The sequence below is a fragment of the Cetorhinus maximus genome, chromosome 1 (assembly GCF_964194155.1).
Source record: "Cetorhinus maximus chromosome 1, sCetMax3.hap1.1, whole genome shotgun sequence".
NCBI lineage: Eukaryota > Metazoa > Chordata > Chondrichthyes > Lamniformes > Cetorhinidae > Cetorhinus > Cetorhinus maximus.
In genome coordinates, this window is record NC_135879.1 from 170,405,155 (window position 1) to 170,428,864 (window position 23,710).

General features: G+C 43.1%; 1 protein-coding gene and 1 pseudogene across 1 annotated transcript in view; one reads left to right on the plus strand and one right to left on the minus strand.

Annotated features, from left to right (window-relative positions):
• LOC144685388 (chondroitin sulfate proteoglycan 4-like) overlaps positions 1-23,433 on the plus strand; it is a 142,499-nt gene extending 119,066 nt beyond the window's left edge. Inside the window, exons 8-10 of the mRNA XM_078549800.1 lie at positions 5,379-5,548; positions 17,680-17,857; positions 20,894-23,433. Coding sequence (XP_078405926.1) covers positions 5,379-5,548; positions 17,680-17,857; positions 20,894-22,932 — 2,387 coding nt within the window. The 3' untranslated portion in view covers positions 22,933-23,433. The remainder of the gene's footprint in view (positions 1-5,378; positions 5,549-17,679; positions 17,858-20,893) is intronic.
• On the minus strand, positions 12,545-12,694 carry LOC144688992 (U1 spliceosomal RNA; annotated as a pseudogene).
• Positions 23,434-23,710: the final 277 nt, after the last annotated feature.

Below are 23,710 nucleotides of genomic sequence, written 5' to 3' on the forward strand. Positions count from 1 at the left end.
TGCTTTGTCCTGGACGGTATCAAGCTTCTTCAGTGTTGTGGTAGCAGCACTCATCCAGGCAAGTGGAGAGTATTCCATCACACTCCTGACTTGTGCCTTGTAGATAGTGGACAAGCTTTGGGGAGTCAGGAGGTGAGTTACTCGCTGCAGGATTTCTAGCCTCCGACCTGCTCTTGTAGCCACTGTATTTATATGGCTAGTCCAGTTCAGTTTCTGGTCAATGGTAAACCCCAGGATGTCAATAGTAGGGGATTAAGTGATGGTATTGCTATTGAACATCAAACAGCAATGATTGGATTCTCTCTTGTTGGAGATGGTCATTGCCTGTCATTTGTGTGGCGCGAATGTTACTTACCACTTGTCAGCCTAAGCCTGGATATTGTCCAGGTCTTGCTGCATTTGGACATGGACTGCTTCAGTATCTGAGGAGTCATGAATGGTGCTGGACATTGTGCAGTCATCAGCAACATCCCCACTCCTGACCTTTAAGTTGGAAGGATGAAGCAGCTGAAGATAGTTGGGCCGAGGACACTACCCTGAGAAACTGCTGCAGTGATGTCCCGGAACTGAGATGACTTGATGTCTAACAACCGCAACCATATTCTTTTGTGGTAGGTATGACTCCAACCAGTGGAGAGTTTTCCCCCTGATTCCCATTGACTCCAGTTTTGCTAGGGCTCCTTGTTACCACACTCGGTCAAATGCTGCCTTGATGTCAAGTGCAGTCACTCTCACCTCACCTTGGGAGTTCAGCTCTTTTGTTCCATGTTTGAACCAAGGCTGTAATGAGGTCAGGAGATGAGTGGCCCTGATGGAATTGAAACTGAGCATCATTAAGCAGGCTATTGCGATGCAAGTGCTGCTTGATAGCACTGTTGATGACCCCTTCCATCACTTTACTGAGTGCGTGAGTTTAGAGTGATTAGATGGTTGCCTTACCCTGCGACATGGATGAGATCATTCATCATCTTTCTGCACTGCATGGCCAACCTCTTCTGTGCAGCTTTCGCACTGATCACCACTGACACCGTCTCCCAAGCCGGAGTGGTGAGATTGCTGGGTCTCCTGAGGCCAGAGCAGGAGTAGAGGACACCATAACCAGCCTCCAAAAGGCATTCCAGGGACTGATTACTGAAGTTCTTCTTGGCTTTTGGGGCCATGTCTTCACTGGAGCAGTCCTGGGCTGCACGCATTGAGAAATGTGTGCTTAACTGCAGTTTAGATATGGCACCCAGAATGAGGAAACGGTGTGGTAATGGCATTGCCAGCTCAAGGGACGTCACCACTCACTCTCTCACATACATCTTCACATCACCATCTTGAGGCACTTGCACAGATCAACTTGTGCCCCCACACACACCCTGGGATATCCTCCTTCCCCAAGCAAGCTCTCGCCCTGCAGTCATTGAAAAGCCACCCTGCCTTACCGCTGGTCTGGTATGTAGGGACTTCCCTGTGAGCCCCCCTAAAAGTGATGTGGTGCTGTCTGTGAAGCCTGGCGCTGTTGACTGCGAGTGCTGCCCGAAGCAAGGTAGGCGAACAAACCTCAAAATCCCGAGTGAAGCGCAGCTTGCCAGGTGCACGTCGTTTGTGTACCGTTGTGAAACATGACAGCGTGCAATCATGCTGATGTAAGCGCATGATCCAGCGTGGGGGGATGATTCTGGCGAGCAGGGCTTATAGTGAGATTCTAATATATTGGAATTAGGTTCCTGCCATTGACGGGTGAAGCGGACAACCGCAAACTGGTTTTACGATGATGTGAAACCGATTTTTGCAATCTCCCAATATTTTACGCTCCCGCCCACAAACAGCAGTGGAAAATACCGGCTTATGTTTTGAGTTTTGCAAGCACGAGCTGGTTGGGTGCAGTCAGTACTTCCCCGTTATGATAAGTCGAAGCTGACATGCTGTTTGATATGATCCACCAGTCTTTGGGATGTATGGCCTACATACCTAGCATCACACTGGCACTGAAATTCATTTACCACATTAAACATTTGTGTGATAGGTAGAACGTCTTTTTGGCTGGATGGCAGCATCATGTTGGTGGTGAATACTTCTCGTGTTGCTGCTGCATAGTAGCAGCTTGAAACGGCTAGCTTCACCTGTTGCTCAATTTTTGAGATACCAAGGTAATCTGTGGTAGACTGGGCACTTTTCAGGTCCGAAAGTGATGACCTTAGGCCCATTCATGAGTTTGCGTGATGTACAGTGAGCAGTGATCTGATCAGGATAGCCATTATTTCATTGGATGTCTTTGATGTGCCCTATTTCAGCATCAGGCATGCATGATGAGCAAATTTATGAGGTTGCCAATAAGGTCAATCTTATAGCGCGTGGAACTGTAGGAAACCCAACACATATATTGACCAAATAAGGTAGGTTTGTGGTAGTCGGTAGTAGAGAACCCCCTGGCAGGTTTCTCAACTAGTGTGTCAAGGAAAGGGAGCTCATTTGACTGCTCCATTTCAAAGGTGAATTTGAGCACAGAATTGAGCCCATTAAAGTGTGAAAGGAAATTCTTACATGCAGCTGCATGCTCAAATAATCCAAATTGGTGCATTCTCTGTGGTAATGCATCTACCAATCAGAGTCCACTTGCCAACCAAACAGCACTCTCTTCTCATGCAGTATAAATTGTTGCTCCCTTCACAATTTGGTATTCTTTCAAATTGCTCTGATGAGTGTGAGATGAAAAGCTTTGACAGCATGTGCCTTTTTTCGGCAAAACCCAAGTCCTGTACTACCAAACGACTACAAGTCACATATAGATAACACCAGGTAAAGGTGGTTGGTTTCCTTCCCTAAACATTAGTGAACCAATTGTTATTTTTTTCTGACAATCCAGTAGCTTCATGGTCACCATTACATGATACTAGCTTTTTATTCCATATTTATTTATTAATTGAACTCAAATTCTCCAACTGCTGTGACAGGATTTAAACTCAAGTCGCTGGAGTTCCAGTAGCATAGTAGCCATACCTCTGATGGAATTTTGATACCACCACTCAGAATGCATGTTTAACATCCTAGAGTAATACAATACGGAAGAAGGTCCATCATGCCAATGCTTTGTTGAGTACTTTTAACAAAGTTCTGCTCATGATCATTTCTTAGATATCAATTTTGTTTTGAATGAGTATGTTGGGAGCATATGCATGTTTGTTCTGACTTGCAAAAGTAATCACTTTAACTAAATTTCATGATGAACAACCTTTCATGAGACATTGGAACATATTTTCATGCCTCCATCCATGTGGAGGGATTTTAAAAAGGCAGACGGGACATGATTCCAGGATTCCCACCCCAATTCCCATTTCCAGAAATTTTTGCTGGAGCCAGATAAGGATGCAGGTAGCCTTCCCACACTCAGCACTACCGCCCTTGCTGGCCCCATTGCAAGGGTAGGCCACCCAATTCCTCCACACCTTCAATTTTTGTGGAGTCAGCGCCTTTGGTACGTATACATGATTCAGGGCCTCTCAGAGAAGTCGTGAACCACAGTCTGGATTCAGGAATCTTTTCACAGTCAAATTTATAAGATCTAAGTCATGCTCCCTCGTATCCCCTATGCCCCCTCCATGCATCCCTGCATCCTCCATGCTCACAGACCCAGTGTGCATGATGTACAGAACCATTGAGCCATATAATAACAGTGGCAAGTCTGGAAATGCTTATGAAAAGAAACGCTCATCAGAAATTTCCTTTAGAAAAAAAACTGCTCAAGCTTATAAAAGTGTCAATCAGCCATTCTTAGTATCAATAACAGAAGCTTTATCTCACTTCACACCTCTTAGTCATGTCCAAATAAACATACAGACATTTTTTTAAAAATAAAATAAAGAATAACTAATTAAAACCTCATAAAAATGCCAATCAATCAAAGAAAACACTTCCCTTCTACCTGTGTAAACAGACCCCTGTTTCTAATTCCATAGTGAACCTTGGAGTTCAGCCAAGCATTCATGAATGAGACCTTCTGGACAAACAGATGGCCAGTCATCGGTTTCTGTTAATATAGTTACCATATGGCCTCCTTTTGAATAGTTGGCTGAGCTCCAAGACTTCAAGGAATTCCAGGCCTATTGTGCTCCATTTGTAATAAAATGTTGAAAACTAATCAAATGTTTAGTTTCCACAATTCTGGACTTTCAGCCACGAGTATTTTGATGGTACTTCTATACATTCCGTCATGCACCTTACACCTACCCCACCCTGCTCTTCCACATGCCAAAGCAAACATTTCTCTTAATTTCAGTTTTAATGCTGTACTCGCACTGAACATTGCTGCTTACCCTGAAGTCCCACCCCTGGGGTCAAAATTGGGAGGTGACCCTAACTTTGACAGGTGGCTATACCCCAAGCAGAAATAAAGGCCACCAGAGCTGCCCTCCAATTTAGGACTGTGGCCTAAGCTCAAGTGCTGTCGGCCCAATCAGAGAGCCAGCAGCTCAGTGGTCTCAGCAGCAACACCAAGCAGAGGGCTCGTCAATGACAGGGTACCCTCGAACACAAGTGAGGTAGGCTGGAGGAAGCTGGGGCCTGGCAATCATGGATTGGGGGTAATTATTGAGCATTGGCTGTGCCGTTTCTGCGAGGGCAGCCATGGCAATGTTGGGAGTGGGGGGTGGGGGGGGAGTCCCTTTCAACAGCCATAGAGTTCGCCTCGGAAATTCGCTGTGAGCCACCAGATTTCACCCAGTGGTCCCCCCATTTGGTGGGGCCTCAGCCAATATGGGTAAAACACCTGTGGTGGGAGTAAGTGGCTCTTAATTGGCCAATTAAGTGGTTCAGTTGGCCTCCTGAGGGGCAGCCGAGCTGCTAACTTTTCCACTGCCATACCATATTGTCAGCAGAGGGAAGACTTCTCCTGCTGATGCCTCCTCCTGTCATTTTGTCAGCCCTCTGACTTAGGGAGGGTGCCCTTCAAATATGCGAAACAGTCAGCAAGCATGGCTATGGCAATAGAGTGACAGTGGTGACAATGGCTTGTAGACCTGACAGGAGGACAGAAGAGATGCACAGCTTCACTTAATGAAAGCAGAGACAATGAAAGATTTCAAAATGAAATTGGATGGGCACTTGAAGGAGATACAGGGATAGAGTGGAGGAATGAGACCTGCTCTACATGGACTCGATGGGCCTATTAGCCTCCTCCTATGCCATAAATGACTCACGCCTGCCCTTGCCAATGGGCTGGGAAAATTCAGCCCCTTTCAGTATAAATAAAACAGGGGAAGACTTACCGTGCGGGAGGGTTTCCTTAATTAAAGTCAAATGCTTTAGTGCCTGGAGCTACTGAACTGACCTCTATTCTTTCTATGGTCAACCAGAATCCGAACTTTAATCTTATTCACTGAATTTTATTCTCCCAGGAACACTTAAACGAATTATGCCCAAACATTTAAAAGCGGTAACCAATGATGACAACTCTGGAAATCGAACCATAATATACACTCTGGTTAGTTTTCCAAAACTCGGTAAAGTGGTAAAGGTTGGGACTGACAATGTGACATATGAAGAGACCAACTTCACCCAAAACATGGTAAGTGTTATATTCAGTAACTTTTTTTTGTCTACATCCTAAAGGCTCAGTAATAAATAAACTTGTGTTGATAAAATTGTCATTTTTATGATACATCTAATAATTAATCATTTAAAAGTAGAAAGAACTTGCATTTACATTACACCCTTCAAATCCTCGAGACATCCCCACATACATCACAGCCAACGGTTGTACTTTGAAAGTTTAGTTTAACCCAACGCAAGAACTCTCCTGCTCCTCTTCAGATTGTGCTATGAGATCTTTTGCATTGAGCTTCAAAAGAAACTGAGGCCTTTGTCTCATCCAAGCCCCTGGAGTGGGGCTTGAACCCATGACCCTCTGAGAGGCCAGAGTGCTACCATTGAGCCAAGGTGACAATTGATCTGAAGAAGGATCATACAGACTTGAAACATTAACTCTGCTTCTCTCTACACAGGTGCTGTCAGATCTGCTGCGTTTTCCCAGCATTTTCTGTTTTATTTCAAATTTCCAGCATCCGCAGTATTTTGCTTTTATCTTAGTGACAATTGATCTGCTCTTTAGTAATTAAAATCACCATTTTCACTTTAAAGCCCTCCAAACATAAAATAAAACATTTAAAAGCACATTTTAGTCAGAAAAGCAATGATTTGTGTATGTGCTCCTTTGACAGAAGCAAAATATTGCCTTGTTGGTTGTCCCTTAAGTCCAATCACAACACATAAGGAGGTAGAATTTCTGCAATGGTTTCCTGTATTCCCCACCAGAACTCTGCAAAAGATCCTGTTTATTCTGTCAAAAATTGGGAGAAGATCCACAGAAGTTATACCTTGAGGAGTTTAAAAATAATAGGGGTGAATTTCCCAGCCACCCACCCCCACCTTAATCTGTCCCCCATATTATGGGGGCAGGTCAGGCATCAGGTAGCCTGCCCACCCTGAGGCCTATTGAGGGCCATAAATGGGCAATCAACTGCCACTTAAGGGCCTCATTCCATCTCCACCGCAATTTTTCTGTCGGCGAGGGTAAGGCAGAAGCAAGGAAAACAGCCCGGCAGCTTTGATAGTGCGGGCTGCTGTCGGGCAGGAAACAGGCATACCTCTTTTGGGGGTTCCCAGTGCCCATCGGAGGCACCCCCCCTCCCTTACCTCCCCCCCTCCACCCCCACCATGATGGTAACCCCTTCTTTGTCCCTCCCCCACTGGCCCGGCTAACCCATCCCCCATCACCCCCCCCCCACCCATCCCCCCGACCTCCTCCTCCCCTGCCCCTGGCCCCCCTCACTGGAATCTCCCAGCTATGCCCGCCCAAAATCCCCAGACGTACCTGAAGTCTGGTAGACACCTGATTTCTCTGGTCTGGTTGTAGTCCCAGAAGTGGCCACTTGTGGCACAGATGGGACTACAAGTGTTGCTGGCCAATCAGATTGGCCAACAGTTTTCTAGGGCAGGGCTTCCTGTCTCTGATGAGAAGAAGTCCCACTCTGCACGTCCCCAATGTAATATGGCTGCAGGGCAGCCAGATTTTAAGTTGGCAAGATGCTGACGGACATTTTAGCTGGGGGTCTGGTAATCCGTCTCCCCCTTAAAATCCAACCCATAAACTAGATGCAGTCAGAATCTTGTGTTGAACTGAATTTGATACATGTTTCAAGTTTCATTCATTTGTCCTAGTAAATATTTTTCTAATGTTTTACTTAATTTATCTTTTGTTAGGATTGCTTGCTTTTACCTTTTGGGGAAGCAGAGAGAAATATTGTAAAACCTTTCATCAGATGACATTTCTGTTGTTTAACCGGCATTATATCATTGAATACTGAAGAGTGTTTGATAACTCGTGTATTCTTAAACGCTCTGTACAATTGTCCTTAATCTTTGCCTGATTTCCAGCTATTTTGTTTGATGTAGTTTGATATACTGATCGTAATCATGGATTTATAAAACAATCTTCAAACAATTGCCAAAAATATTTTTATATATAGCATCATGATTTTTGTCTAAAAAATGTACATGTATTGGCGGAATGAAACAGAAAGTAAAGAGTAGGGATAATAAATGGGATGAAGAACTATTGCATTTACTTTAAGTAATATAAATACATCTTAAATAATTCATACAGACAGCATTAAGAGGTTATGAAATATTCAGCCAGTAAGTTCTAGTCTTGCCAAAGGCAAAATTAAAGAGGGATCAGCCAGACCAGACACAATAAATAGTTTGTTTGCACAACTTGAAATAATTTGCTTATTTTTATTCAATCAATTCTTCATCAGTTAAAAAGGGGAACACTTGTTTATTTGAGTCTTGAGAATGTATGCCATTTTTTCATTATTTTTAGATTTCCCAGCTATATGTTTTGACCTTGGGCCTTGGAATTTTTGAATGTACTGAAGTACACAGATGTTCTACTACTGACAAAATCAAATCATTTACAGAGGAGTCACATAGGATCAAACCCTATCAAAATCCTATCAAATCCAAATCAAAAATAAGATTATTTTTGTAATCTTATATATTTCATTAGGCAGTAACCCAAATATTGTAAAACTTGTAGAATTCAAATAGAAAACAATTAATGAAGTGTAGTTAATGAGAAATCTTAAGTGGTTTCATTACGTCTAAAACACACTCACACCTTAAAGACCAAATTCCAGATTTATCAAAAAGCTGGTCAGCGCCTTGTGCTCACTTTGTTTTACCATGATTCACTTTCTCATAAGTTATACCCATAAACCATTAACCATTCTCCTCTTAATTCATGTATTCATTCCAAACAGCAAAGAGATTTCTAGTGGAGTCAAATACCTTTTTTTTAAAAAAACTGCTTGGAAGTAGGAGACAAAAATAATGCTATAACTGCATATAATAATCAATTATGTTCCGTTATTTCTCCATATTTTCAAAGCTTGTAAGGATATAATAAGGAACAAATAAAAGGATACAGGCCAACAAAGTCAGAACTAACCAGAGTCCATCCCATTACATACACTAATTTCAATCTGTATTCATGTGAATTTATTTGGAGAAGTTTATCCCAAATTTAAACCTATTGTTAAAAGTTCAATAACCTGAGTATTGCTGAAAAAAGAGACAGGTCGAGCCTTTTCATCTTGCACTCATCAGGACACTTTGCAGGAATACCAATGTAAGGGGCAAACAACAATTTATACTGTATGTAAAGAGAGTGCTGATTGGTTGGCAAGCTTTGTATTGGCTGATTTGTATTGGATGGCAAGTGGACTCTGATTGGTAGAGGCGTTGCCATGGAGAATGCACCAGTGATGGTGACTGACAGTTAACTGCCAAGCATTGTTTGAAATTTAAACCAGACAGTTTGACCCTGATTGGTCAAAGCATTGCCCTGAGGAATGAGTCAGCGAATGGCTCTCATTTATTATTTTCTCTGAAACAGGCACAATGTGTGTACATGTTCTTTTGGTCTGCAAAAAACAAGGGTGGTGGGGGTGTTGTGCAGGGGCTGGCATGGCGGGACGCGAATCCGACCGAACTTTTAAATAAAGGATTTTTAAACTTTTGAAACATGTCCCCTCATATGACAGTGTCACATGAGCTAGGACATGTTAATGAAATTTTGGAAAAAATTTTACTGATTTTTTAAGCACTTCATGAAACCTCATCCCACCCGTGGATGAGGTTCCATGAAAAATGCGAAGGCCGCCTGGGCTCTTCGCCTGCACTCCAACCTTAAGGTTAGACGGGCAGCTCATTTAATTGTTTTAATTAGTTTTTAACAGGTCTTAATAGGCCTTTGACAATTCGGTGGGCGCGCAGTCAAAAATCTAAATGACGCGCGGTGACGTCGGTACATGTCATTTTACGTGTCAGCGAGCGGACCATGACCCCCACTCACTGACGGGAAAATGCTGCCCTCTGTTCCTCTCTCCACAGATGTTTCCAGGCCTGCTGAATTTTTCCAGCACTTTCTGTTTTTATTTAGCAAATGCTGTCCAATTGCGGAATCACATCTAATTTTGGACACTGTGTTTTGAGTTTTGCAAGCAAGGACTGTTTGGGTACAGTCTGTACCTTGCCCATTGTGAACAGTGGCTGGTACATGCTGTTTGATACGATCCGCCTGTCTTTGGGACGGACAGCCTACATACTGGCGCTGTAATTCGTTTATCGCATTACTCTTTTTTAAACAATATTCAGTAACCCATTGTGTTTGAAGAAAATAAAGTTACTAAAAAAGCAACCCCCATGAATTGTTTGGATCAGGTACTTGTCGAAATGGGTGCTAATTTTCTTCTGGATAATAGTTTCTAAGAGCTTCCCCATCACTGACGTTAAAATGATTGATCTGTAATTGCCAGGATTATCCTGCTGCCCTTTTTTGAACAAGAGTGCAACATGGGGGAGGCAGTGGCATAGTGGCATTGCCACTGGCAGATGGTGAAATTTGAATTTTAAAAAACTGGAATTAAAAGTCTAATGATGACCATGAAACCATTGTCACCTGTCGTATGAAACCCACCTGATTCACTAATGCCCTTTAGTGAAGGAAATCTGCCGTCCTTACCTGGTCTGGCCTACAGGTGACTCCAGATCCACAGCAATGTGGATGACTCTTCACTGCCCTCTGAAATGGCCGAGCAAGCCACTCAGTTCTCAAGGGCAGTTAGGGATGGGCAATAAACGCTGGCCTAGCTAGCGATACCCCTGTCCCATGAATGAATAAAGAAAAGGTTTGCAATTCTTTACTCCTCGAGCATCACCCCTGTATCTAAGGAGGATCAGAAGATGCAATTTCTACCCTTACTTTCTTCAGCAACCTAGGAAGCATCCCACCCAAACTGGGTGACTTATCCACATATATTTATGATGCGATAAATGCATTCGACCAGTTACATTGTGACAATCCCAGCTGATGTTAACACTGGACAGGTCAGAACCCAGAGTGAAACCTGGCTTGATAGATCCTAAGTATTTTATGGAAACTGAGGAGGGAAGTTACTGAACAAATTCGCAGGAGCCTGCTGATGAACTTTTAACACAAAGAATAAAATATTAATTAAACAAGAAAAAAATGAACTATATTACACCAGATAAAGGTTGGAAAAATCTCAATACAAATACAAGGAGATCATTCAAATATTCACTATTTCTTCACCCCAACAATATCTTTACAGATACATAGAAATCAGGAAATATAAAACAATTTACCATATATATCTTATACTCTAATATTCAGGGTATGAGGTACATGTGAATTAACAGGTGAACTGTGGTTAGACACACCACACTCCAAAGTAAACGACAGACACAACCGAAGCAAATTCCATGGATTTCTGAACAAACCATCCAGACGTTTTTCACATTGTGAGCCAACCAGTCTCTTTGGCCAGAATGTTCCGCTCCTGTTGGCAGCAGGCATCATGGTGGGCGGGTAATATGGTGAGATGGCCAAAAATTGGTTTTAGGCCGTTGTGAAACCAGTTTGCAATCATCAATGGCGGTCTGCGTTTCCCGCCACCTCATGTTGGGATCCTAATTTCAATACTTTAGCATCTCATTATAAAGCCCTGCTCGCCAGAATCATCCCCCCGCACTGGATCATCTGGGCACACTGGCACGATTGCACCGACGTGTTTCACAACTGAACATAAGTGAGATCACTGGGCAAGCTGCACTGCGCTCGGGACTTCGAGGTTTGCTTGCCTACTATCTCAGGCAGCACTCGTGGTCATCATTGCCAGGCTTCGCAGACAGCACCTCGTCACTTTTAGGAGGTCTCATGGGCAGGTCGCTCTATCTGCCAGACCCACAGTAAGGCAGGGTGGCTTTTCAGTGGCTGCAGGGCTGGGCTTGCTTGGGGAAGGTGGAGAACTGGTCTCAGGCAAGGGAAGAGGCTGCAGGACAAAGGCTGTACTGGGAAAGTGTAGTATTCCAGGGTGTGTGGGGGCACATGTTGATCTGTGCAAGTGGCCTCACGATGATGAGGGTTGAGGAGGCAGTCTCCAGAGGAGATGAGGCCAGATGGAGATGTGAGGGTGTGTGAGAGAGAGTGAGTGCTGATGTCCCTTGAGCTGGCAGTGAATGAGATGTCACTGAATATTTGATGGGCTTGTGAGTGAGTGAGTTTAGAGTGATGAGATGGTTGCCTTACCCTAGCTGCACGGATGAGATTATCCATCCTCTTTCTGCACTGAATGGCCAACCACTTCTGTGCAGCATTGGCACTGATCACCACTGCCACTGTCTCCCAAGCCAGAGTGGTGAGATTGCTGGACCTCCTGCGGCCAGCGCAGAGGGTGGGGGACATCATGGTGGCCCCTCCGAAAGGCATCCCAGTGATGGGTCACTGAACTGTTCTTGGCTTTCAGGGCCATGTCGTCACTGGAGCAGTCCTGGGCCACAAGCATTGAGAACTGTGTGCACGACTGCAGTTTAGATACAGCACGCAGAGTGAGGAATCGCGTGGCAGGCAATTCAGAGGCCACCCAACAGTGAGACGGCGTGTTCCCTGTGGCTACACAATGGGGCGGAAAGCGGATGATACGGCACAAAAACCCGCCATTGCAGCTGCTGGGTAAAATGTCTTTTTTCATGCCCGCTACCACACTTAGTGCAAATCTAGGATGGTTCTCTTTCTCACAAGGGCTTCCAATCTCCACATTTGAAGAATTCACCTTGTAATTCTCTCCAAGTGTCGCTCTCACTTGGACAACTGCAACAATGGCCAACTTCTCAGTGTTTCAGTCTCCCTCCAAGATTCCTTTCCTCAGATCTCCAGGTACACTCAAACTTCACCTCCCAAGCACAATTTCAGATCCTTGGCATTGCCAAGCAGAACACCACTGCTCCAAAAAGCCCATAGTAAGGAGTCACCGACCTACAGCCAGCTGCCCGGATCTTCAGTGCTTCTCTCAAGCCCGCTTCACTTCAAGTCTGCTTCTCACAGCTCTCTCTTTAACTCGGAGCCAATTTCTTTCTTTTAACTTGGCTCCTGGGACCTCTTCCTTGTCCCTGTCTTTGTTCCTGCCTGGGACCTTTTTTTTTAGGGGAGAACACAAACCACAAATTTTGTAGCCGAGTATCTCGCATATGGTGACATCGCAGACGTCAGCACACCCTGAGTGCAATGGGATAGCCTCATCCTGGGGGCACAACCTTCATGATCATTGTTTCTCCCTTACCAGGTAAGAATTCCGGGACCTCTCTCTGTTCCTTGCTCACCCGCCCCCCCAACCCCCTGCCGCCGCCCGCAGCTCCCTGGGACACACTACTTGGCAATTGAGCTCTGATATCAGGTCATGTGACCTGCTTTTCGTACCATTTGTCATCTTCTCCTCTGCGCAGGTGCACAAGGCCAGTTCCAGCCAAACCTAAAGACGATGAAAGACACCAACTGAGCACATGTGGCCATTTCCTGGCCAGCGCATGTGCAGGAGACACAAGTTCCCGATGTTCGAATGCCAATTTAAAATTAAGGTAAGTACTTGTGTTTCTTAACAACATCTCCATTCAACATTTGCATTTCTTTTTCTGTGACCAGAAACCAACAAAGCTAAATTTGCACTGCAGCTGTTAAAATAGAGATAACTTTGTCTACATCTTATTATTCAACCTAATAAATACAAAGTAGATTTTCCTATGCCAGCACTGTCCTGGATCAGTTTGGGTGGAGCATGCTGATCTCGCACTGCACAGGCTGTTGAACTTTGCATTATTTTTCCTATGATCCCACATTTCAATAGCAGCAGATGTATGTATGTGCGCACAACACAATGTTTTGCTACCATCAGCAGTAAAGTGATGGAAGGGGTCATTGACAGTGCTGTCAAGCAGCACTTGCTTAGCAATACCCTGCCCGCTGATGCCCAGTTTGGGTTCCGCCAGGGTCACTCAGCTTCTGACCTTGTTACAGCCTTGGTTCAAACATGGACAAAAAAGCCAAACTCCCGAGGTGAGGTGAGAGTGACTACCCTTGACATCAAGGCAGCATTCGACTGAGTGTGACATCAAGGAGCCCTAGCAAAACTGGAGTCAATGGGAATCAGGGGGAAAACTCTCTGCTGGTTGGGATCATATTTAGCACAAAGGCAGATGGTTGTGGTTGTTGGAGGTCAATCATCTCAGCTCCAGGACATCACTGCAGGAATTCTTCAGGCTAATGTCCCAGGCCCAACCATCTTCAGCTGCTTCATCAATGACCTTCCTTCCATCATAAGGTCAGAAGTGGGCATGTTCGTTGATGATTACACAATGTTCAGCAACATCTGCAACTCCTCATATACTGAAGCAGTCAATGTCCAAATGCAGCAAGAGCTGAACAATATCCTGGCTTGAGCTGACAAATGGCAAGTAACATTTGCGCCACACCAGTGCAAGGCAATGACCATCTCAAACAAGAGAGAATCTAACCATTGCCCTTTGATATTCAGTGGCATTACCATTGCTGAATCCCCCACTGCCAACATCCTGGGGTTAAGATTGACCAGAAGCTGAACTGGATTAGCCATATAAATACTGTGGCTATAAGAGCAGATCAGAGGCTAGGAATCCTGTGGCGAGTAACTCACCTCCTGACTCCCCAAAGCCTGTCCACCATCTACAAGGCCCAAGCCAGGAGTGTGATGGAATACTTTCCACTTGCCTGGATAAGTGCAGCTCCAACGACACTCAAGAAGATTGACACTATGCAGGACAAAGCAGCCTACTTAATTGACACCCCTTCCACAAACATTCACTTCCTCCACCACCGATGGGCAGTAGAAGCAGTGTGTACCATCTACAAGATGCACTGCAGAAACTCACTAAGGCTCCTTAGGCAGCACCTTCCAAAGCCGCAACTGCCACCATCTAGAAGGACAAGGGCAGCAGATAGATGGGAATATCATCAGCTGGAAGTTCCCCTCCAAGCCATTCACCATCCTGACTTGGAAACATATTACTATTCCTTCACTGTCGCTGGGTCAAAATCCTGGAACTCCCTCTCTGACAGCACTGTGGGTGTACCTACACTACTACATGGACTGCAGCAGTTGAAGAATGCAGCTCACCAGCACCTTCTCAAGGGCAACTAGGGGTGGGCAATAAACGCTGGCCCAGCAAGCGAAACCCACATCCCATAAATGAATATAAAAAAAACCCACAGCACTAAAGTGGCCTGTGCATTTCTAGAGACTTAGGGAAGAATTTTCCCCCAGTTGGGGGTGGAAATGCAAGGTCAGGCACGGGCAGGCACACCTCCAATCAGCACCCTCGATTGGGGGCGTGCCACCATTTTACGTGGGCGGGCCAGTTAAGGCCCGCCCAGCATGACATCCGCCAGGAAGCGCTATGCACTCACTGTGCGGGCGAGTTTCCCTCAGCCAAGAGTGTGCTCTTTCATACATGTGCACGAAAGAGCGCACTGATCTCCCTGAGGCTAAGTGCTGCCTCAGGGAGATCGGCACCAAATTTAAAAATGTTACAGAGACAAATACAAAATATTCCTGACATGTCCCCTCATGTGACACTGTCACATGAGTTGGGACATGTCCATCACTTTCAGTCAAACCTTTATTAAAAATTTTAAAACCCTCATGAAACCTCATCCCGCCCGTGGATGAGGTTTCATGCTTTTTCTTAAAGTTGGACGGGCAGGTCCATTAACGACCTTAATTAGTTTTTCAATGGCCTCCATAGGCCATTGACAGGTTGGCGGGTGCGTAGCTGATTTGGCTGTGCCTCCGCCGACCTGAAAATTGAAATGACTCAGGGTGACGTTGGAAGTTCCACCCGACATCATCCTGCGTCATTTTACACGTCGGCGAACGGGCCCCACCCCCGCTCACCGACCTAAGAATCCTGCCCTTAATAACATAAATTTAAAGGGATGGTTCAGGAGGAGCCCAGGGACAAATACATTTACTTTGATGCCTAGATATTTAAACAATAAATTACAGTAGATTATAATCTCCACCATGTTGGATGGGTGCCGTTGGTAATAATTTAAGCTACTATGAGTTACTATATCACTGTACAATAATTTTTCTTTTCAGCATTGCTAATAGTTTTAGAAACTGGTTGTGATCAAAATATAAACGTTTAAACCATTTTCTCCACCTTAAACATTCCCAGAAGCTGCTTCTCAGTGCATAATTTGTGACCTTCCAGCACCGAAGATATCTCACAACTTCAGAAGTGCTAATGGCAGGTTTAAACGAGGGAAGTCTCCCCTACCTATCACCCCCTGTGTATTGTGCTCACTTTAAGGGGAAGAATTTTCCCCCCGTCGGGGGGGTTGTGCAGGGGCAGGCGGGAGCGGGTGCTAACCCGATTGGCGCCTCCAATTGGGGCTGCGCCGCCATTTTACGTGGGCGGGCCACTTAAGGCCCACCCAGCATGACGCTCGCCCGGAAGCACTGTGTGCTCCCTGTGTGGGCGGTGGGGGGTTCCCTGAGTCGGGGGCCTGCACTGCGCGCGAAAGAGCGCAAAAATCTCCCTGAGGCCTCTGTGCTTCATGGAGATCAGTCTGATATTTAAAAACTGAAATAAAGTAATTAAAAACTTTTAAAACATGCCCCTTGATGTGACACTGTCACATGAGCTGGGACATGTCAAAGAATTATTTTTTAAAATTTTTATTGAATTTTAAAACACTTCATTAAACCTCATCCCGCCCTTAAGATTGGGCTGGCAACTCATTTAATTGCTTAAATTAATTTTTAATAGGCCTTTGACAGTTTGGCGGGCATGCAGCCAAACTGGAAATCTAAATGACACGCGGTGACGCCGGGACACTGGCCTGACATCAGCTTGCGTCTTTTTACGCATCGGCGAGCGGGCCCCGCTCCCGCTCGCTGACCAGAGAATTCAGCCCTAGGTGTTTTTTGGTTACCAACATAAGTAAACAAACCCTATAAAGTCATTTTGTCTGGCTGAGCTTTACATTATGCCCTTGATCTAGATAACATTTCATCTATGCATTGTGGTATGACAAAATTGTAAACTTATTTTTAAATATTGCATTTATGTTTCCATTGCATGTTGGAGAGAAGAAACCTCTTGATGGGGATTTTTATTTAAGCATTTTAATTTTCTTGAAATGCTATTTTTTATTTAATGTTAATCTCAGTAATGGTAACCATGAAACTATCATTGATTGTCATAAAAACCCACTAATGTCCTTTAGGGAAGGAAATCTGCCATCTTTACCTGGTCTGGCCTATATGTGACTCCAAGCCCACAGCAATGTGGTTGACTCTTAACTGCTTTCTGAAATTACCTGGCAAGGTCAAATAGGGATGGCAACAAATGCTGGCTTTGCCAGTGACCCCCACATCCCGTGAAAGAATTAAGAAAAAAAATCTATATTGCTATCTATTGCTTATAATACATTGATTAAATATAGCAAGGGGAAAATCACTAAATTGAAATAATCTAAGAATATAGATCAAATACAAATATATTTTTAATTAAGAAAGGATAAATGTATGTATCCATAAAACAAAAACATGCAGAGATTTAAGTCCAAGCAGCTAATTTATTTTAAAATTAAACAAATGGGGATATAGAGAATTGACATAGAGGAAAAGTCAAATTGATAATCATAACTACTTCCATCTAATTCCACTAATTAGCTCAGGAAGATGTATATCAAAATACATGACAACGATGTTTTACATCTATTTTATTTTGCATTCGCTATTGAGGCACTGTTTCATTGAAAACTTTGGTACCTTTGTTACTTATGAGCATTGCACAGCCTTTACCACCAGATATGCAAGTGATGCTGTGTTTTGGTGCCTGGGATGTCACACTTTGCTTGTCAGATACTCACTCACCTAGCTATCCCACACAGCAGAAGTGATTATTCCTTCCTCTGAAAGTTCTAATAAAGGTGCACTAAAGTGTATAAATTTGCCAAAGCTTTAATAAAGTTCATGAATCCTCATGAGCTTTTAGCAACAAATTTGTCTCAGGCATTGATCCATTTTTAATTGTGGATTAATGGGTAAAATTAGTTAATAAAACAGGTAAAATTATATCAGAAACATAGAAAATTAGGTAAATCCTGGCAATTAGAAAGTGTCTAATTACAGTTATAAGCTACAGTATTGTACTTTTAATGTTGACTCTTTCCAGTTAACGAAGTTAAGCCTATTTTTTTTATAAGTACCATTTAATTTATCTTGTTTCCTACAGGTAAATGAAGGTTTGATTGCATATAAGCACACACACACTGACACCATAGGCTGGAGTGCTGAAGACTCGTTTCAGTTTATAGTGTTTTCCCCACCAGCCTCTTTGGAACCTCAAGAGTTTCACGTCACTATCTCATATGACAACACTGGGCGATCCAGTTGTCTACTTGCAAATACAGGTGAGATATTCAAAGTACATCTCTGGAGTATGAAAATACTGGAGCCTGCCAAACATTCTCCGTACGATCTTCTTTTGCATTTGTAAAAATTTTAGTGCTGAATTTCCTTACATGGTGACTCAGCAGCAGAAAGCCTGAGAAAATCCAATCCAAGGTCAATTTTCTTAACTAGTAAAATACAGTTTTCCTAAGTTGACACAGTGAAGGTGAAATTGGTTTTCTGTAATCAAAAGTAAAACAGCTGTTGATGTATTATCACTAATTTTGTGCGCTGTCCAAGACCACTGCACCCCCAATTCCAGTAATAAGAAATTGCTTAGACAGAGAAGCTTCTAAATATTTGATAAAAATATCAGAGTAGCTTTAATGACTATGTTTCTTCAAATCAGTGTACGTAGAGTGCTGTGGTTATGCTTGATTCTGAATTTGTCCAACCTCCACTTACAAACATTTGAACAGGGGTAATCATCCCCATTATCTCTTTTAAGGCAGCATTTTCCCTGCTGTATCCAAGCAAGCTGCGCAGCCTACCTTAATTTAAGGCTTTTGGGCCTCACCTGTATTTTCCCCATCATTGGTCGCCATTCTCTTGTTGCACACCGAGGTGAATTGAAGGGAAAAGCTCAGGTTTTACTCAAACAACTTTACAGTTCATTCATCAAAAGAGAAAGGAAATTGTAGTTGAAGAAAAGTATTAGTTTAAACTACACTCTCATTATATATGAGAAAATTATGCTCTTACCTAGAATTTCTTAATTGTTTTTTAAAGAGAGATAACATTTTTGCACCAATGTGACACCCATATATAGCCTTCCACCCCCCACCCACGCCCCCCCCCCCCCCAGACTATTGATGATGGAAAATGGCTCAGAGTAACACGATGGAAATGACATTTTTATCTCACTGAGATAACTTTTTATATTATCTAATATATTTCTGTCTAATGGTTCACAGATCATTTAACTAAACAACTTTCCATCTGAGATTGGAGTATCTGTTGCTTCTTTCTCAACTCCCCCTCACCCCTGCCCTCTTTTTTTCCAAATTACTACAATACCCGCTTATCATTTTCAGTTCTGATGAAATTAATACATGAAACGATACTGTCTTTTTTTTCTTTACATATACCGACTAACCTGCTGTGCATTTCCAGCATTTTATGTTTACATCCTAGATTTTACATCCTATCCTAGGATTTACATCCTAGGATGTTTACATCCTATCATTTCAGCCAGTAGCAAGGAATACAACCTGATTGATGTTGTCTGTCCATCGTTGGCTTCTCTCATTTAATCAAAAACATTGTTTGTTTAGATGATGTGTATTTCTTTTTAAATGCAATGGAGTCTTGTTATATCAAAATTTTATCTATTAACATAAACCTGCCTTGAATTTTATTTTGTTATTGAGTAGATAGTAGAAACAGGCAGGATGGATGAATAGATTTGGAGGAAGTTGTTTACGGACCTCCAGATAACAATAATAAAGTAGCAGAATGCACAAATGTGGAGATCAGGGAAGCTTGTGCAAATACATAGTGGTTAAAATGGGAGACTTTAATTTTCATACTGACTGGGGGAGGCAGAACAGCTCAAGTCTCAAAAACAATGCCTTTCTTGAATGTATTTGGGACAGTTTTCTGGAACAAGATGTTCTCTGATCCATCTTAGATGACTTGCCTGTCATTCCATTCCCTCTTGGTTCCTCGGGCTTGATTTTCAGTTGGGGTCGGGAACCTGCTGACAGGATAGTATTTTAATATACAGATCTTTTAATTGGGCCAAGTTGAGCTCAGTGCCCCACTAGTGGCACTGGCTGCTGCCAGGAGGTGGAATCAGACTCCAGAATCCAATGCTGAAAGGCAGACGGCAACCATTTCTGGGCTTGGGCTTGCCCTTGCCTTGCAGAATGGAGGAGGCAGGAGATCAATGGGCAGCAGTCCCATGGTGCAGACGAGTGTCCAAATGTTCAGTGAAAAGGTATTAGGCCTGCTCTATGTGAATAACCCCTTTTTTCAAAACATATTTCTACATCATTTAATTGCTTCCTGTATTGTACCAGACAGTAGTGCACTAATGTGCACCAGATTGATCACTTCTCTCAACCTGTGATAGAAAATTGTCTTCTTGCCCTCCCCAGCCCAAGCTCTTCAAGAAGCTTAATGAGCAGTTAATTGTAGGCGAACAGGTTGCCCCTCCCCCCACCCATACTTTGAAAATAGCAGTGCATCCCGGATGTGTCGGAAGATTGATGCACCATCCGGGAGTACTATTTTCAAAGCAGCCCACACCTGACCTCACCCCCACAGGCAATTGAAAACAAAGCCTTTGGTCACTGCAATAAGTAACCAACATGGGACCAAAGTTAACTGTTAGTGCTATTCCTATGCTGCAGGGTTCAATTGTTTGAATTTGTTTGGATACAGCAGAAAAGCAATATCTGTTCTCAGAGCTACTCCTGCTCTGACGGTGAAAATACTAACTCCATGACAAATTTTAAGCAATACATGAAATTTTTATCTTCATAATTATGAATTTGACTCAATTTGGGTTCATCATTAGCTCAACTCCATGTTAGTATTCTCACCCAAGCCAACAGATTGTGGCTCAAGCCCCACTCCAGGACTTCAATACATAATCTAGGCTGCCATCTCCATTCATTAATGAAGAATTGCTGCATTATTATCTTTCAGATGAAACACTAAACCAAGACACCATCTGTTGTCTCAGTGGATGTAAAGGATTCCATTGTACTATTTAAAGAAAAGCAGGGAAGCTCTTCCAGTATCCTAATCAATATTTATCCCCCAGTTAACATCATTAAAACTTATCATTTATCTATTGCTGTTTATGGGGCTTTGCTGTGTGCAAGTTGGCTGTTAGTTTTGGCTATAAAACAACAGTGAATCTACTTCAGAACTAACATCAATCGTATGAAGCATGCAAGGATATCCTTAAGACATGAAAGGTACTACATAAATGCAAAGTATAACTCAGCATAGTTTGTTTTACTTAAGGCAGTTTTTGTTCTCAACAGGTGCTGTTGTTACAGAAGGTGAAAGGATACTAATTGACAAATTTAAGCTGGATGCTGCAAACCTAATGGTCAAGCTTCCAGAATCCAAACACTCACTGTATGAAGTATGGTATCAAGTAATAGCTTTGCCTAGTCACGGTGTGATTGTTGTTGGTGAGCGTAACATCACTGAGCAGAAACCCTATTTTTCTCAGTTTATTGTTAATAAATATGGAATAACCTACTTACATGATGACTCGGAAAGTCTTAAGGATAATTTTACCTTTGCTGCATGGTTAAACCTAAAAAGCAAAGCTGCATCAAGGCCCTTGAATGACAGTGAAGTGGTACAAGAGATGTTCAATATTACCATTACCCCTGTTAATGATCAACCTCCAGAATTGAAAACCAAAGCCCCCAGTTTGAAGGTAGTGCAGGGATACAACGCTGCACTGAATTCAGACAATGTAAATGTTGTCGATTTAGATAATCTACCAGAAGAAATCAAATACAGCATTATCAGCGGACCCAATAATGGCTATGTAGCAACAGCAGCGAACCTGAATTTGTCTATCAAGCATTTCACTCAGGCTGATATCAATGATGGTAAAATTTGGTTTGTTCAAGATGGAAGCTCATCATCTGGTGTTTTTTACTTCAGTGTCACTGATGGTAAACACCGGCCATTATACAAATTATTTAATCTGGAGGTTATACCTATTACGATCATGCTTATAAATAACAGTCAGCTAGAGATTCAACAGGGACAAAGTATTTCTACCATCAACAATGAACACTTGGCTGCAGAAACTAATGGAAAGGTTACAGTGATACGTTATGAAATTACTAACCCTCCACAATTCGGACATATAATGATTGGAAACAAAAGTGTAACTTCCTTTGAGCAGGAAGACCTTGTGAGAGGACATTTGACTTATCATATGACCAACTTGTCTGCATCACAAGATAGTTTTGAGTTCACAGTGCTGACTTCTGAAAGTAATGTGTCTGAGCAGGTGGTTAACATTATGGTAAGGCCTTTGCTGAAAATGGCTAAAGACTTCAAAATTCCCACTGGAACTACCTATCAATTTGGAACAACTATGTTGGATGCCAGTAAGTTGGCCAACCAGACAACCAGTATTCCCAAGTTTGAAGTAAAACAATTCCCATCGTATGGCAGGCTCATGTTACCAAGCCACACGTTCAGAGGTCACAGAGAAGTTGCAAAGATTTTTACTCAGAAAGACATCGAACTCGGTCTTTTGTTGCTTGAGGTTGAGGCCAATATGACCGGATTAGACTTATTGAATGACTCTTTCACATTTGTTTTGACAGCAAATAATGTGCAACCAGCTGAAGGTACCTTCCTATACAGCATTATTCCATTTAATGGCTCCAAAGTACTAAACATAACATCAAATGAAAATCCATCACTTTTTAATTCACATATGCCAACTATTTCAGGACAGTTACCACTGGGAACTCAAACAGAGGTGACAACTCTAACGCCTGCTAAAACTGTGCCACGATGGCAAAACAAATCTCGCTGGGGGAATCGCAAAAGTAATACTTCTGCCTTTGCCCTGGATGTGACACTGGCAAGTTTTGTACAACAGACTACCACAGAACCAGTCAATGGAAAGCCAGTTGCTCAACTCATTCAGGATCCCAACTCTCTTCAGATAACTTTACCCATAGCTTTTCTAGCACTTTTGCTTATCATCATCATCATTGTTGTGGTTCTGATAAAACAGAAAAAGAAACCGAAGCACAAACCTCTGATTAGTAATTGCCCCAATAATGGTGGAACAAACAGTCCAACCTTTCAACCAGTGGAGAGGAGCCCAACAGTTCCAGCTGTCAGAGTCACCCGTCTTAATACAAGTGGCCCCTCTAGTCCTTCACCAATAGAAAGACATAACCAAATGGCCACAACAATCACCAGTTCAAAAGAAACCTCAACTCTACTTTATAATTGTAATCAGATTGATGCAGAGATGGTGCAGCATTGTCGCACAACCCATCCTACCTTGAGGCACAATCAGTACTGGGTATAACAAAACAAGATATTACTTTTACCCACTAGGAACCCTGCTGGATAGAGAGTAAGACAGACAAATTGCTGATGGGATCTCAATTCAATGTTAATTTTTACAACAAATGCTCAGAACCAGAAAGTGACTACACAGCGTTTTTGCAAGTCCCACTGATAAAGTGAGTTCAGAAAATAACTTTTAAAAAAGCATTTGTACACAACAATTTTTAAAATCAGTATTTTAACAGGTTGCCATCATGCTTTGAAATCCAACACTCCTTACCTTAGGACTGGATTTTTGCTACCTGAGCGGATAGCTCGAGTCAAGAAATTTCCTGACTTGGCAGACCTGCTTCGGTTTTTTGCTCTAGGGAGGCAGGCGTGGAATCATGTCAGGCTCACCAAACGTTGAAGCAGATACAGGGAGATGCTGTGGCGGGTTTGTTAGAGACCCGTCTCAGATCTCTGGGAATTTGTCCCAGTTACTTTAGAAGCTGTTAGAGTCTCTGGCCCTCACCCCTCACACCACCTCATTCCCCCCAACCACCCTCCATAGCCCCTAGGCCTCTAATACCCATCACCGTGCACCCCCCCACACACACACCCCCCCCCCCCCACCCCCATGCCACCTCCATATCCACTCATCTAGTATCCACTATGGGCAGACTTCAGGAGCCATGTGGAGATGAAAAGAAAATCTAATACAGCTTGCACTCCTACATACTTGATAGTGAGAAAAACTCCCATTCATGAAACCCAAATGCCTTTAAATTCCTCAATTGATAATATGTTGTAAAAAT